Below are 16696 nucleotides of genomic sequence, written 5' to 3' on the forward strand. Positions count from 1 at the left end.
TTTCCAAGTGCTCGAGATCAGCGGTCGCCAACCGGCTGTCCGGGGACCACTGGTGATCCGTGAGGCCCGAAAGGTTGGCAACCGCTGCTCTAGACACCACCAGTGGCGCTGAAACCACCTTCTTCTTCAGAAGAGCCATTGCACACTGTCTTTCCATGTTTTTGTTTTTCACCCATAGGTGGTGGTTTAGATTGTTAATTAGTAGATTTCATTTTATTTTAATTATTTATTTATTTTAAATATATTTTTATTGATTTCAGAGAGGGAGAGGGAAAGATAGAAACATCGATGATGAGAGAGAGTCATGGATCGGCTGCCTCCTGCACGCCCCCTACTGGGGATCGAGCCCACAACCTGGGCATCTGCCCTTGACTGGAATCGAACCTGGGACCTTTCAGTCCCCAGGCCGATGCTCTATTCATTGAGCCAAACAGCTCGGGCCGTAGATTTTATTTTTTAGGGAAGTTTTTGGTTTACAGAAAATTTGCACTTGCACGGATAGTACAGAGTTTCCATGCCCCCTCCCAGGTTCCCTCAGTTTGAACATCTTGCATTATGTGCATTATTACCGTTGGTGAACCAAGAGCGATGCATTATTATTAACCTCCGCAGTTTACTTTAGGCTAACCCTGGTGCTGTCCATTCTCTGGATTTGGACGAATGTATAATGATGTGTATCTATTCATGTAGCATCGCACAGAGTAGTGTCACTGCCCTAAAAATTCTGTCAGCCTAGTCGTCCCTCTGTCCCCCCACCCCCTGGAGACCACTGAGCTTTTCTCTCTCTTTTTTTTTTTTTCCTTTTAAATTGTTTTTACTGTTTCACTTCATTTCACATGGAGCTGTGTATTCTCTCTCTCTCTCTTTTTTTTCAATGTATTTTATGGAAGGGAGCGGGAGAGAGAGAGAGAGAATCATTGACTGGCTGCCTCCTGCACACACCCTACGGGGGACTGTGCCCTGACCAGGAATCGAACCATGACCTCCTGGTTCATAGGTCGACACTCAACCACTGAGCCACACAGGCCCGATGACCACTGATCTTTATTCCATTGTTTTGTCTCTGGTAGTTTTGCCTTTTCCAGAATCATCCAAGTGTGGCCTTTTCAGACTGGCTTCTTTCACTTAGTAATATGAATTCAAGGTTCCTTCCTGTCTTTTCATTGCTTGATAACTCATTTCTTTTTGTCACTGAATAATATTCCCTGGTGTGGATGGACTGTGGTTTATTTATCCGTTCACCTACTGAAGGACACCTGTGAGCCTCTGTGTCTCACGATTATTGTCATGCAGTTCATTTATGTGTGTTTCATGCCACTTGGCACAGGACCTCGTATCTGTCCCAGGCACTCAGTCAGTACTTGTGAATAAATGTCTTAAAGTCAGCTTTCTTGTTGCTCAAACCCCTTTGGTTGTCTCTATGCCCTGCTGTGTGGCTAGCATCACTTGTCATGTAAGAAGCAATTTGAAGCTGAATGTGGCCTGGACGGGTGGTATGGTCATGTAACGTACCCTGTGCATAGCGTTGCTGCTCTCACCTGCACCGTGGGCAGGACTCGCCCCTCCCACCCTCCTGCTGGTTCCTCAGTTACCAATGTTTAGCCCACCGAGCAGATGCATTTAAAAACAACAGCATATTAATAAGTAAATTGCTAGTTACAAAATAATCACGTGGATGTAAAGCACAGCATAGGGAACATGGCCAATATTATAACTATGTCTGCTGTCAGGTGGGTACTAGACTTATCGGGGGGATCACTCGTAAATTGTGTAAATGCCTAACCACTGTGCTGTACACTAGTATGAAATAATATTGAATGTCAGCTGTAATTGAAATAAAACCCAGATATGTAATAAGGTATTAGTTATTAACCAGCCCAAGAGAGGATAGGAGTTTTAGGAATCCTCTCATTGGTTACAGCTTTTTTAAAAAATATATATTTTATTGATTTTAGAGAAGAAGGGAGAGGGAGAGAGAGATAGAAACATCAATGATGAGAGAGAATCATTGATCCGCTGCCTCCTGCACGTCCCCCCCACTGGGGACTGAGCCCGCAACCCGGGCATGTGCCCTTGACCAGAATTGAACCCTTCAGTCCGCAGGCCGACACTCTATCCACTGAGCCAAACCAGCTAGGGCTGGCTACTGCTTTTAAATGACCCTGGTGGCTTTCTGTGTGTTTTTGCTTTGGAGATAAAATCCAGATACATGAAGTTAATCATTTAAAACATAGACTTTAGGTTTTAGAGGAGTTTTAGGTTTGACATGAGTGGAAAGTACAGAGAGCCCTTTGCCCCCACATGCCCACGTCCTCACCACAGAGGGACACTGGGTACAGTCTTGAACCTGTGTGAACGCGTGATCACCCAGAGTCCATTGTTTATGCCAGGGCTAAAGCGAACCATTTTGAAGTGTGTGTCTCAGTGGTTTGTGGTATATTCAGATGTGCAACCAACACCTTTCTCTGGTTCCACCCTCTGTCTGGCTTCCCCACAGCAGCCCCATAGCCATCATAAGTCACTCCCTCCTCTCCCTTCCCCCAGCCCGGCAACCACTCGTCTACCTTCTGTCTGTGGAGTTGCCTGTTCTCCACATTCCCTATAAGTGCAATCACACATATGTGGTCTTTGGTGTGTAGCCTCTTGCACTGAGCACCATGTGTTTGAGGTTCACCCACACTGTAGCTTGTGTCTGTGCTTCATTCCTTTTCATGGCCGAACACTATGCCTCTGTACGGATGGAGCACTGTGTTTCTTCCTTCCTCTGTGGATGGACACTTGGGTGTGTATCCTTTTGGCTGTATGACTAGGGCTGCTACGAACACATGTGCTGTGAGCATGCGTGTATTCGGTTACATGTGGACTCCTGTTTTTCAGACACCAACTTCGTGCTGGGCAGCTACAAGACCGAGCAGTGCCCGAAGCCGCCACGCCTCTGCCGCCAGGGCTATGCGTGTCCCCACTACCATAACAGCAGGGACAGGCGGCGGAACCCCAGGAGGTTCCAGTATCGGTGAGCCCGTGCCCACAGGCCCCTGGGCCTTTGCCTCCTTCCCCCTCCAGGCCCTGAGCTTCTTGTCCCTCTTTTCCTTTGAGCAAAGAGCCCCTCTGCTTACCTGCTGCCCCCTCCCTTGCCTGGGGATCCGCTGTCTCTGTGGAGAGTTGGGTTCCTGTCATTGTTCTTCCTCTGAGTCATTTCACAGTCAGGGAGCAGAGAGCCTAACTTAGTAGGCTAAGTTTTAGTGACCAAATACTAGCTGGAGAAGGTAAAGTGAGTTTACTGCATATGGAAGGGTTAGAAAATAAAGATTAAAAAAACCAAGAAAACAAAAAGTCTTACCACTGGTGGTATTTTTTCTATGAAACCGAACAAGTTACAATAATGCTGCCAAGTACACGACAAAGGGAGGATTTCGGTTAGACTTTTCATAGTGTAGGGAAAAGTCTCACATCCAATTTTTTAAAATTTCTTTGTTGATTTCAGAGAGGAAGGGAGAGGGAGAAAGAGAAAAAAAAACCTCAATGACGAGAGAGAATCATTGATCGGCTGCCTCCTGCACGCCCCCTACTGGGGATCGAGCCTGCAACCCAGGCATGTGCCCTTGGCCGGAATCGGACCTGGGACTCTTCAGTCCGCAGGCTGACGCTCTATCCACTGAGCCAAGCGGCCAGGGCCTCACATCCAATTCTGAAACAACCTCGAGAAAAGATGGGCTCGCCGCCTCCTGGCTTCGGGAGGTCCGGCCGCTTCTCCGAGATGCTGCTCACGCCAGCGTGGGGAGCCCCGAATTAGACTCCCTTTAGTTTCTGTGGAAAATAACCCCGGGGCTCCTGAGTACTGTCTGGGTCCAGATGACACTCACCCTGCGCTTGCCTGTCCTCAGAGGGAAAGAGGCCGCCCTTGCAGGGGCCGTGTGCCTGTGGGTGCACCGTCCTGAGAGGCGAGCCCGGCGGCAGGCGGGTAGACCAGCACCCCCGGCACGCACAAAGCTGGTCTTCTCTAGACCCTCCTGTGACTCCCCCTGTCGCCCAGGTCCACTCCGTGCCCCAGCGTGAAGCACGGCGATGAGTGGGGTGAGCCCTCGAGGTGTGACAGTGGGGACAGCTGTCAGTACTGCCATTCACGCACGGAGCAGCAGTTCCACCCTGAGGTACGAGCGCGGAGGCGGGGCTCCAGCTAGCCGGTCAGCGTAACCAAAGCCTGGAGAGGGTGGGTCTGGTGGCTCCTTGCTATGTTTGGGGGGGTCTCTCTAGAGACTCACAGGGCTCAGCAAAGCCATTAGGTCCGCATTTAGGGCTCGTTACACTGTAAGGGCACAGAGTGAAGTCAGCAAAGGGCAGCATCCCCAGGGGGCAGGGCCTGGGGAGGCCCGGCGTGAGCTTCCAGCTGTCCTCTCCCAGGGAATGACGGACAGCACTCACTTCTCCCGGGGCCTTTGTCACCTGAGCCTTGGTGTCTCGGGTTTTTGTTGGGGGTCGGCTGTGGAGACGTGGCTGACCGGGTCGAGTTGATGCCGTGGGGCCCAGGGCCCCCGCCGTAGGTCACGTTGTCATTATCCCGAGTGGCCAAGGCCAGGCAAACAGACACTTACCGGGCAAGACGTTCGAGGGGCACCGAGGTCCCCTCCCAGGAGTTGGTCAAGGTCAGTCCTTCCTTTGGATCGTGCAGGGTGTGACAGCCAGAGCCTGCTCAGCTAGCCAGAGCTCACGTGGATTTGTGTTCAAAATGACTAAGCCAACAAACCCCCTTCAGAGCCTGAGTTTGCAGGAGAGCACGGCGCCCAAGGAGGGTGGGGGCCAGGGCTGGGCTGCGGGAGGGGTCAAGGGTGAGAGGGTGGATGTCCACCCACAGGGATGGTAATGTGTGTGCTGATCCCTGTGAACTGAGGGGTGGGCTCATGTGCTGAACTCCACGGGCCTAGAGGGGAGGCAGGGCCAGTGGGTGGCGGAGGAGGGCTGCCGGGGGCCTGCACAGCCTGGTCAGGAGTGAGTTGTCCTCCTCGGGCAAATGGCTGCCTCGGGCGCTGGGCGGAAGGCGCTGAGCTGTTGCTGAGCAGCAGGCTCCGGGCTTGTGTGAACTTGGATAGAAGTCCAGCCTTCACCTCCAGGCCGTCTCTCTCAAGCCTAGACCTGCATTGCAGGCCCCACCACAGCCGGTCTCAGGTTTTTATTTTCTCCTCTTCTAGTCACATGATCATTTCTTCATTGGAGTTTGGAAACTCAGAAAAATGCTGTGCTTGTTCACACCAGAGTGTTTGAATAAAAAGTCTCACCTCCCCTCTGGCTCTCACCCTGAGGTCACGACTGTCCCGTTCATTTCTGTGGCTCAGCACTCTGGCTCTTACCTATTTCCCAGACTCATGCTCTTCCTTTTTTTTGTTTTGTTTTGTTAATCCTCACCCAAGGACATTTTTCAGTTGATTTAAATAGAGAGAAGGGAGGGAGGGAGGGAGAGAGAAACATTGATGTGAGAAAGACACATTGATTAGTTGTCTCCCACCCTTGCCCAGGGCCAGGGACTGAAGCTGCAATCCAGGTACATGCCCCTGACCGGGAATCAAACCTGCGACCCTTTGGTGCACCGACCGATGCTCTAACCACAGAGCTACACTGGCCAGGGCTCATGCTCTTTTTTTCTTTTTTTAAATATATTTAATTGATTTTTTTTACAGAGAGGAAGGGATAGGGATAGAGAGAAACATCGATGAGAGAGAAACATCAATCAGCTGCCTCCTGCACCCCCCCCCCCCCGCTCCCCCCACTGGGGATGTCCCCGCAACCAAGGTACATGCCCTTGACCGGAATCGAACCTGGGACCCTTCAGTCCACAGGCGACGCTCTATCCAGTGAGCCAAACCGGTCGGGGCTCATTCTCTTCTTTTTATATGGCTCATGTAGGTGCAGAATTGGGACTGAAAACCCATGGACACCAGTGAATTTTTACTTAACTGTGTTTACTCTTAATGTTGTGACTTAATCGAGAAGAAAATGAGTGAACCAGTGGCACCCTTGGGGCATTTGCACCTGGTCTTATTTCAGGCCTGCCTGTGGAGTTGCAGCCGCACCGATTGACGTGTGATGTCCTGTGTCACATACCATGTTAGCTCTGGGGTGTCCATCTGTTTTTACACACACGCCTTGGTGCATACATTACATTTGTTGACACTTAAGCAAGACAAAACTCAGAATAGTTAGCATGACCTTCCCTCAGGGGTCACTGAGCACCAGCAAGCCTAGCGCTGTGTGCACTAGAGGCTGCCCTGGGCTGCAGGAAGGGGTGGGGACCTCATCCAAAGGGTGGTCATTGCATTTTATTTCCTGAAAGCGCTGTGCTTTAAAATGCACATACAATGACATGTAGCTTTCTGATGTTTTTAGTGAATTTGAGACCCTTTGAAATTGTTTTTGTTGGTGTGGTTGCCTAGCAGACAGTTGAGTCAAGGGAACTGAGCAGGTGGGGAAGGAAGGAGGGTGGTGAGGTGTCGGTGTGGGGTCTGGGCAGGAGTGCAGAGATCCTGCCGTGGCAACGCCCACAAGGCGCATCTGCAGCCCTGAGGCTGGTCTGCTGCTCCTGGGTCCCATGTGCTGCGGGGCCAGACCCCGGTGTTGTTGACAGCACGAGAGTATCTTCGACCCAAGTGGGGTGGATTGGGTCTGGGCATGGAGTGGACACGTGTTCATTTAACAGGCATTTCTTGAAATGCACCTGCTGTGTACCAGGCACTGAAGCAGGTGCATCTTTCAGAAAACGCCACGTGGAGAAGCTGAGTGTGTGGCTTTAAGGACAGGTGCTCCAGGCCCTCGTCCCCGGACTGGCTGGCCCTGTGCTGAGGAGGGGGTTTGGGACTGCAGGCCTTCAGAGAGGAGGCCACGCCCACACCCCTCTCTTCTGAAGACTCCCGTTGCGATTGGGAGCTTAGTCCTCTATGTTGTGGTGCATCCTCTCTGGGCTGCCCACGGAAACCCATTTCCAATCGAGTCTCCACTTTATTTTATGTTTGTTCCTAGATCTACAAATCCACAAAGTGCAACGACATGCGCCAAACCGGCTACTGCCCTCGGGGTCCTTTCTGTGCCTTCGCACATGTGGAAAGTAAGTACAGACGCCCAGCGGGCTCTGGCTTAGCCGCTGCCGTAAGCCCATCAGGGGAGACAGCGCACAGGCTCATCGACTCTGTTCATCCTGAGCCGGCTCTCAGGACGGGGGAGCAGGGTTCCTGGGGTGGGAGCTGTTGCAGGCTGGGCCTTGTGGGGCCCAGAGGGGCCCTGCCTCCAGGTGTTCCGGGCTCCTGAGTACAGTGGCTGGGCACTGGCACAGTTTGTGTGGGTCGGGGCTAGTTTTGATGCCAGATGGGCCCATAGAATGTTCCCAAAGGCAGAAGCGAGCCTCTGTGACGGGGGTGCACGCAGACCGGCCCCCCCCCCCCCTTGGTGTCCCTCGGCTTCCTCCTGAACGCCTGCGGGTTGGGATCCAGGTGTGTGTAGACTGGCCAGCTCCAGTTTACTTTCTGCTTGTTCTTTGGGTGGGGAGGGTGGCTGTTCTTGCTGAAAGTTCACATTGTTTCTGATGCTCAAATCTCTCGCGTCTCACACCGAAGACTAGAGGGTCCTGTCGCCCTGACAGCTCCCGGGTGTTTCAGACGCCCTCTCCGAGGCCAGTGCAGGCTCTTTCCCTAATTGTAGGGGATCCTTTAGCCAATGACCCTGCGAAGCCAGCAGCCGCTCACAGCCTGCTCTCCCTTTCCCCAGAGAACCTGGGAATGGCCACCGACTGGGGCTGCCGAGACCTCACGCCCACCAGCAGCTCCACGGCCAGCAGCGGCCCACCTGGAAACGTGAGTGGGTGGCACCCCGAGGGGGCTGCCTGGTGGGCGGCTGACTCTGTCCTTTGGTTTTAAATCAAATTGTAAGGGGCAGATGGTTGTGCTTCCTGAGTAACGCAGTTGAAGACAATCTGCTTTTGGGTTGGCAGCTCCTAGAAGACGCTAGAGCAGTGGTTCTCAACCTTCTGGCCCTTTAAATACAGTTCCTCATGTTGTGACCCAACCATAAAATTATTTTCGTTGCTACTTCATAACTGTAATGAATCGTAATGTAAATATCTGATATGCAGGATGGTCTTAGGCGACCCCTGTGAAAGGGTCGTTCGACCGCCGAAGGGGTCGCGACCCACAGGTTGAGAACCGCTGCGCTAGAGGATTGCCGTTTGCCAGGCGCTCGCATATTGCCCGCACATGCATGCACGGTATTGGGCTGACCGTAAAGGAAGGGCCCACAGCCAGCAGGGTCCTCTGAGGGCTGTCTGCCCCCTGGGAGGGGAGGTGCCGGCTGAGGGCGGGCGTGGGCAGGTCCCTGACCCTGAGCACCCCTGGGTCTCAGTCAGGGTGGTCCTAGAGGTTTGCAGAGGCAGTGAGAGATGGGGGGTCACTTCTGGGAGCTGATGGCCCTGCTGGGTTAGGACCTCCATGTCGCTGAGGACAGAGTACGATGTTGGGGACAGGGTTCAGACCTGGTGTCCCGCCCTCACTGCCAAGGTCGTGGCCGCCTATGTGTGCATTCACGCGGGGTGTTTTGAGGGGCAGAGAGGACCCTCTTCCTCAGGCGAGCTCGGTGACGTGGGTGCATGAGCGTTTCCATTTGTCCTGTTGGAGTCACCAAGAAAGTGGCATCTGGCTGCGGACGAGGCTGAATTCCTTCAGTTTGGCAGCGAGCTGGGCTGCTCTTACAGGCGAGCCCATCCTCCTCCCTGGGTCAGGCCCGCACTTAGGGTCCCCCTGGGTCAGGCCTCGCACTGAGGGTCCCCCTAGGTCAGCCCTGCACTGAGGGTCCCCCTGGGTCAGGCCCACACTTAGGGTCCCCCTGGGTCAGGCCCGCACTGAGGGTCCGGGTTCTGGGAGCCCCTCCAGCACTTAGGAAGGGTAGGAAGGGCTGCACCTGGATTTGCCACCTCACAGGTCTTCGGTTACACTGGGAGAGACTCATATATGCAAATTTAATCATTTCGAAGTTAACAGTGGCATCTTTTGTTTATATGTATATTTTTATTGATTTCAGAGAGGGAGCAATAGAAATATCAGTGATGAGAGAGAATCATTGATCGGCTGGGGATCGAACCCCCAACCCCGGCATGTGCCCTGACCAGGAATCCAATCGTGACCTCCTGGTGCATAGGTCGACGCTCAACCACTGGGCCACACCAGCTGGACAACAGTGGCATCTTGTGCATTCACAGGATGCAGCCACCACCTCTCTAGCGGGACTCAGCCCTGGTTGTCTTTCCATGAGACAATTCACATGGACCCGAGGGCTGGGAGTGAAAAATGAGGAAGAAGCTAAAATCCTCTAAGAAGTGTTCGTTAAAATGATTTGAGCCCAGCCGGTATGGCTAAGTGGTTGAGTGTTGGCCCTTGCACCAAGAGGTTACTGGTTCAGTTCCCAGTCAGGGCACATGCTGGGTTGCAGGCTCGATACCCGGTCTCCTCACCCTAGCCGGTTTGGCTCGGTGGACAGAGTGTCGGCCTATGGACTGAAGGGTACCAGGTTCGATTCCAATCAAGGGCATGTACCTTGGTTGCAGGTTCCCCGGCCAGGCGTGCAGGAGGCAGCCAATCAACGTGTCTCTCTGATATCAGTGTTTCTCTCTGCCTCTCCCCTCCCTTCCATTCTCTCTAAAAATCAATGGAAAAATATCCTCCGGTGAGGATTAACAAAAAAAGAACAAAAGAAAGAGGTGGTGTTCTGGAAGGGGAGGGGAGGGGCCGCCTGCCCAGGGGTGGGGAGGAGATTGCCCTAAGTCATTCTTGGCCTCAGGTGTCAGTCTTTCCAAAACTCCCCAGCTCTGAAGGGGACCCCGTAGTGAAAGGCTTGTCTGGGGTTTGTCCCCGTTGTGGGTTCAGGTTGTATGGAGCTGCATGCTACCTTCACACAGCCTAGCCTGGAGGTCAGAGGTCAAAGTCCAGGTGTAAGAAATGGAATCCAGGAGGACCGATGCAGAGCTAGCAGATCTGAATGCTTTTTCTATGTTAGGAGACTTTAGTATTTGTCAAAGCTTGGGTCTCTGTGTATTTTTATTTTTAATCAACTATGTTTTCTTTTTTCTGTTGCAGGCAAAGTGGAGGGACTCACCTGCTGACGGCAGCCAGAAAGCCAGTGAGCACGACAGTAAGCAGGTACCATTCCCCTGTGGCGGGATTTCCATCGTCCTGTGGTCACGGGACAGCAGGCCTGGGTTATGGCTTCCTAACTTGGTCATGCTCACTCCTGACACAAAGTGGCCTGGTTAATGTTCACGTGTAATTTAACTACGTATTTACTTAGTTAATTTATTGATGAGAGAGATTGTGTGAGACAGAAAGAGCGAGAGAGAGAGAGAGAGAGAGAGAGAAACATTAATTTGTTGTTCCACTTATTTATGCATTCACACACACATCTTTTGTTTGTGCCCTGACTGGGGATCAAACCTGCAACCTGATATCGGGATGATGCTCTAACCAGCTGAGCTACCCAGCCAGGGCGTTTAACTGTGTTTTTCATTATCTTCTTAAAGTCGTCTGTTCCATGTGTCCTTTGTTTTAATGTTTAAAAAATTGCATCGTGTAGGCAGACCTTGGAGAAGTTGTGGTTTGGCTCCCAGACCACTGCAATAAAGCGAGTATGTCAGGTGAGTTGTAATCTTTTTCCTGCTGGAGGGTTTTGCCTTCAGTTTGTTTTAAAAAAAAAAAAAGGTAACATCTGCGAAGTGCAATAAAACAAGGTCTGCCTGTGCCTTGGAAATAATAAGACCCAAACCTTTGAACGTTTCCCCCGCGGGGAAGTAAGATGAGCACCAGTAGCTGCTCTGATCAGTGTCCTGGGGCCGCTGTAGCAAAGCGCTGCAGATGGAGCTGAAACAGAAGTGGGTCCTCTGCAGTGTGGAGGCTGGAAGCCTGGGGTCAGGGACACTGCCTTCTCCCTGTCTCCTCGCAGCATCTCCCCTGTGCCTGTTGTCTGTCTCCAAATCTCCCCTTTTCATAAAGACACCAGTCACAGTGATGAGGACCCACTCTAATTTAACTCGATTCCCAGGGCGCTAAAGATCCCGTGTTCAGGTAACGTCACACTCGGGGTTCTGGGGTCAGGACTCGAACATAGGAGGGTCTGGGGACACAGGTCAGCCCAGACAGCATCCAGGATCATGGACTTGGTCTCTCTAGGTCAGCGGTCGCCAACCTCTTGGACCTCACGGACCACCAGTTGGCGACCGCTGCTCCAGGCCACAGCTTATTGTCACATCCTGAGATGATGGTCAGGATGTTCTTTGGGGTGTTGCTCACTGTTTCCCCTCCTCGGGGAGGCTGAGGGGGAGCTTCCAGCGGAGCCCCCTGTCCCGAGGCTTCAGCAAAGTCGGGACCTTTCTCTCTGTTCTGCCCAGCCCAGCTTTCAGGCTTGTTCAAACCTAGTCTGTCTGGAGAAACCTTTTTTTTTTCTTCTTTTTTTCAAAACCGGTGCCTTAAGGACTCAGAACACTTGTTTTCATCCGTCCCTGTAACCAGCAGAGCTGAAAACATCCGGAAGGCCTGGCGAGGGGGGCAGGCAGCAGGGGCTCCCCTCCGGCAGGACTTCATCGGCCCACACTGTCTGGGGATCTTTAAGGTCCTACCTGACAGCCCCTCTCCCTGGTCTTCTGGGCGCCCCGCCCCCCTCCCCGCAGGGCAGATTTCTCTCCAAATGGCTGTCTGAGCAGCTTCTGTAGTCACGTGTTCTCTTCAGAGCTTCTGAAGCAGGCGTTTGAACGAGGCAGAAGGATAGTTAGTTGAAAGGAAAAATGCAACTCAGTTATTTTGTGATGGTTTTTCCTTAAGAGATGAAATTTGACGGAATGTTCATTAAGAACCTGAAACATGACATGTGAGGAATAAGGCGGCCAGTGGGCACATTGCCTGTCTCAGGGCTGCGGGAGGAAGTCGCAAGGCAAGAGACCCCCATGCCAGTCAGGGCCCAGCAGCCCCCGGAAAGGGTGGGCGGTCCCAGTGTGTGAGCCGCCCTGGGGTCGCGCTGCCCCCACCAGCTGCTGTGCCTCACATGGTGGCACCTGCCCCACTCGGCGCTGTGAGTAAACTGGCCACGTTCATCTGCAAGCCAGCTCTTGCCTGTGCTCAGAGACCCCGTCCACTCCGTCCCAAAGCCTGGCTCCAGGGGCAGCGAGCGCCAGGGTGGCAGGATTAAAGGGCCAGCTGCAAGGGTCCCTAGGCTAGGTTAGTGTTGCCAGCCTTCCCCCCCGCACCCCCCCAAGACCTACTCCCACCCCTCACTCCCTGCCCCCAGATTCCTGCTCAGGTAGAAAGGCTGGAGGGTACGCTGAGGCGGCACAGCGCTCTCTCAGACAGGCGGCTGCCCTGGGGACCCCTTCCCTGCACATGGGCACCGGTCAATACATCCCTGGGACCCCTCCCATCTCCTCTGTGTCAGCTGCAGGTCCATGGGTCCCCACTGTCCCTGTGTTACCAGCCCTGACTGGCTCTTGTTTCTGGGGCCTCGGCCATTTGGTGGGAGTGGGTGCCAGGTGCCTCTCTGTCCAGAGTTTTTGTTGATAAACTGAGGTGGCTCAATTGCTGCTTAGTCTGGCCCCTCCCCAGTTCCCGTCTTCCTTCCTGGTGGTCTCCTCCTCAGAAGCCTGCTTACCAGGCCACACGTGGTGGGACACATGACTCAGAAGAGTTAAGGCACCATCGTGGCCCAGGAGATGATCCATGTGGGCTGCAGAGGCCGGAGACGCTACCCCCGGTGTGCCCGAGCCCAGGACTCACTCTTGCTCCTCCCAAGAGACCCAGTGTAAGGCAGCCAGGCCCAGAGCACACCCTGTGCAAGCCCCATGGTTGGACAGTCATCATCCTATTGATCCCCTCCACCCGCACCCGTCCCCTCCCAGGCCTTTCCCGCACTATTGTCTGTCCGTGGGTTTTGCATACATACCTGTAAGTTCATTGGTTAATTCTTCCTGACCCCCCTTCTCTCTGAACTACGTCAGCCTGTTGTAACATGCACACTTTCAAGGTTATCACTTTGGTGAGACCCTAAGTCACTCCAAGGTCCACTTGGCCAAGTGTCTCATGTTGGTGGGAGTGGCTCTCCTCCAGCCTGCCGCTCAAAACAGGCAGGCGGAAAAGCTGCATGACACTGGGGTTGGTGATGGTTTCTTGGATATGACACCAAAAGCACAGACAACAAAAGAGAAAATAGACGTCACACATCATCAAAATTAAAAACTTGTGTGTCCCCTGGCCGGTGTGGCTCAGTTGGTTGTGTCATCCCGTGCACCAAAAGGTCATCGGTTTAATTCCCAGCCAGAGCACATACCCAATAGGGGGCATGTAGGAGGTAGCCAGTCAATTTTTCTCTCTCACATGGATGTTTCTCCTTTGCTCTCCCTTCCTCTCTCTCTCAAATTAGTACAAAAATGCTGGAAAACAAAAAAACTTTTGTGTCAAAGAACACTGTCAACAGAGGAAAGGGCAGCCCACGGGAATGAGAGAAAAAATTTGCAAATCATGTGTATGATAAGGGGTTAACATGCACAATTTAACAAGAACGCCTACAACTCAACAGCAATAAAACAATCCAACTGAAAAATGGGTTGAGGACTTGAATAGACATTTCTCCAAAGCAGATATACAAAAAACTCATAAGCACATTAAAAGATGCTCAACACCACTGGTCATTGGGGAAATACAATTCACATCTGTTACCAAACTCCAGGGGTTCGCCACTTGGGGTACTCTATTTAAAAGCAAGAGGTGAGTCCTGGCCAGTGTGACTCGGTCGGTTGGGCATCCTCCCATGCACCAAAGGGTTGACCAGGTTGTGGGCTCGATCCCCACGAGGGATGTGCAGGAGGCAGCTGATTGATGTTTTGCCCTTACATCAATGTTTCTCTCCCTCTCTCTTCTTTTCTCTCTAAAAATCAATTAAAAATCTTAAAAAAGTAAAATAAAAAGAGGCCTTGGCTGGTGTGGCTCAGTTGGTTGGGCATTGGCCTGGGCACCAAAGAGTTGCTGGTTTGATTCCTGGTCAAGGCATATGTCTGGGGTTGCTGGCTGATCCCTGGTAGAGGGCGTATAGGAGGCAGCTAATCAGTGTTATGCTCTTACATTGATGGTTCTCTCTCTCTCCCCCTCCCTTCCTCTAAAAGTCAATAAAAATAAAAAGACAGAGGTGAGCCTTGGCAGGTGGTTCAGTTGGTTGGAGTGTCATCCCATACACCAAAAGGTTGCGGGTTCAATCTCTGGTTGGGACACGTATGAGAGGCAACAGATTAGTGCTTGTCATATCAATGTTTTTTTCTCTCTCTTCCCCCTTTTTCTCTAAAAACCAATATCCTCAGGAGAGAATTAAAAAACAAAAAACAAGAAGTGGTTGTCACGAGGTAGTTTTATTTACTTGCAGCAAGTAAAGGAGAGAGGATTCACATCCAAAGCTAAGCCTCCTCAAAGGGGGCTTGGCCATTGCTTACCTACATTATTTGGTCAATGACATGTTGATTGCTTCTTTGCAGTTGGCTACTGTCATGTCTTGAGTTCCCCCTTCAGCTTATCCTATTCACTGCTGCATCTGCAAAATACTGTGCTATATTTTAACATTTAGCAAGAAATAACATTTAGAACTGTCCATTGAGATTCTTGTCCTATCTAACACATTCACAATAAGATATGACTTCCATACTCATTAAGATGGCTGCTGTAAGAAACAAACAAAAACAGACAATAAGAGGTGTTGGTGAAAATGTGGAGAAATTTCAACTTTTATGCATTAGAAGACAGTATGCTGGTACCTTGAAAAATTAAAAATAGAACTACCATATGATGGAGCGATTTCACCTCGATATACTGTATACCCAAAAGAATTGAAAGTACTGTCTCAAAGAGATGTTTGTTCACCCATGTTCATAGCAGCATGATTCAGAATTGCCAAAAGATGGAAGCAACCGAAGTGCCCATCGACAGATGAATGGATAAGCAAACTGTGGTGTATACATACCATGGAATATTATTCAGCCTTAAAAAGGCTACAACTTGGGTGAACCTTCAAGACTATTAGCTTGGGCCATAACAAAACACCATAGACTGGCTGGCTAAAGTAACAAATTCATTTCCTCACAGTTCCGGAGGCTGGAAGTCCAAAATCAAAGGGTAGGCAGGTTTGATTTCCCCAAGGCCTCTCTCTTGGGTTACAGACTGCCCGAGTCTCATATGTGCTCACATTCTATTTCTCTGTGTGTGCACATCCCTGGTATTTCTTTGACTTTTTATAAGGATACCAGTCTTACCAGTCCCATCGGATCAGGACCCCACTCTTACTACCTCATTTAACCTTAATCACCTCCTTCACTGCCCTGTCTCCAAACACAGTCATCTGGGGGTTAGGGCTTCAACACTGGTGTCTTGGAGGGACATAGACATTCAGTCCATAAAAAAGATAACTTTGCTAAGTGAAGTGAGCTAGACACGAAGGACCACGTATTGTATGATTTCATGCATAAGAGTCCCTAGAAGAGTCAGATTCATACAGATAGAAAGTGGAATGGTAGTGTTAGGGGCTGGGGGAGGTAGGGGGAGGGAGTAAGTATTTAATGGGGAGAGAGTTTCAGTTTGAGAAGATGGGAAAGTTACGGAGATGGATGGTGGAGATGTTGCTCAACAGTGTGAATGTCCTTAGTGCCACTGAATTGTGCACATAAAAACGGTTAAAGTGGTAAATTTTATGTTAGTGTATTTTACCATAAGAAAGAAGAAAATGAACCAGGCAGACAAAGCTATTATGGGCAGGGTTCCCCATCTTGCCATGTGTGTCACACTCCCTTGCTGATGGGGACCCCATGCTTGGCCCATCCTGGTACATGTGTAACTACCATGGCCTCAGTGAAAGGGCCCAACAGGATGTTGTCATCAAATTCCAGGACAAATTGTCCCTGGTGTCTTTCACTGGGCATGTCCTCCTGCAGTGTGACTTGATTTGTGTGGGTAAGTGAAGTCACAGTGCGTGCCTCAGGCTGGTGGCTCCGGGTCAGGCTGTGTGTGGGATTTAATTTGGGCATCTGCAATGTCCTCCATGGGTTACAGGGAGGCCTGTGGTCACACCTCCACGGCTGGAGGGACAGGAACGCTTGCTGTGGGTGACCTCAGGGAGCGTAGGGGACACAACTCTCCAGACTTCTGCAGTTTGAGCTTTTATTTTTAAACTAGAGGTCCGGTGTATGAAATTCGTGTACTGGGGGGTTGGGGGGGGGGTTCAGCCCGGCCTGCGCCCTCTTGCAGTTAAGGAGCCTTCGGGGGATGTCCGACTGCCGCTGCGCTTGCCAGATGTGAGCCCAGCTTCTGGCTGAGCGGCACTCCCCCCTGTGAGAGCGCACTGACCACCAGGGGGCAGCTCCTACATTGAGCGTCTTCCCCCTTGTGGTCAGTGCATGTCGTAGCAACTGGTCATTCTGCCATTGGTCGCTTTGCATATTAGCCTTTTATTATATAGGATTGTCACTTCAAACATACAGTGGTGATCAGTTCCAGGGTCTCTGCACCTGTGGACCGTGGTCTGCCAAGGGGCGCTTTCTTGAGCAAAACCAGTGGAGGGGGTTGGGAGCCCATGAACACAGGCCGTGGGGCCAAGTAATATTCACTTTGAAAAACTGTTCTCTGCAGATTTCTGTCTGACAAAATGCATAGTA

At 51.5% G+C, this 16696-nt stretch overlaps 1 protein-coding gene across 1 annotated transcript in view; it reads left to right on the top strand.

Moving 5' to 3' along the window:
• Window positions 1-16696, top strand: part of UNKL (unk like zinc finger) — a gene marked incomplete at its 5' end in the record, with an annotated part of 49386 nt that overhangs the window by 13428 nt on the left and 19262 nt on the right. The window contains 5 exons of the mRNA XM_081089346.1: window positions 2878-3013; window positions 4034-4151; window positions 7009-7093; window positions 7750-7835; window positions 10107-10169. Of these exons, the coding sequence (XP_080945472.1) occupies window positions 2878-3013; window positions 4034-4151; window positions 7009-7093; window positions 7750-7835; window positions 10107-10169 (488 nt within the window). The remainder of the gene's footprint in view (window positions 1-2877; window positions 3014-4033; window positions 4152-7008; window positions 7094-7749; window positions 7836-10106; window positions 10170-16696) is intronic.

Source organism: Myotis nattereri, assembly GCF_964212035.1.
Source record: "Myotis nattereri genome assembly, chromosome: 4".
Classification (NCBI taxonomy): Eukaryota; Metazoa; Chordata; class Mammalia; order Chiroptera; family Vespertilionidae; genus Myotis; species Myotis nattereri.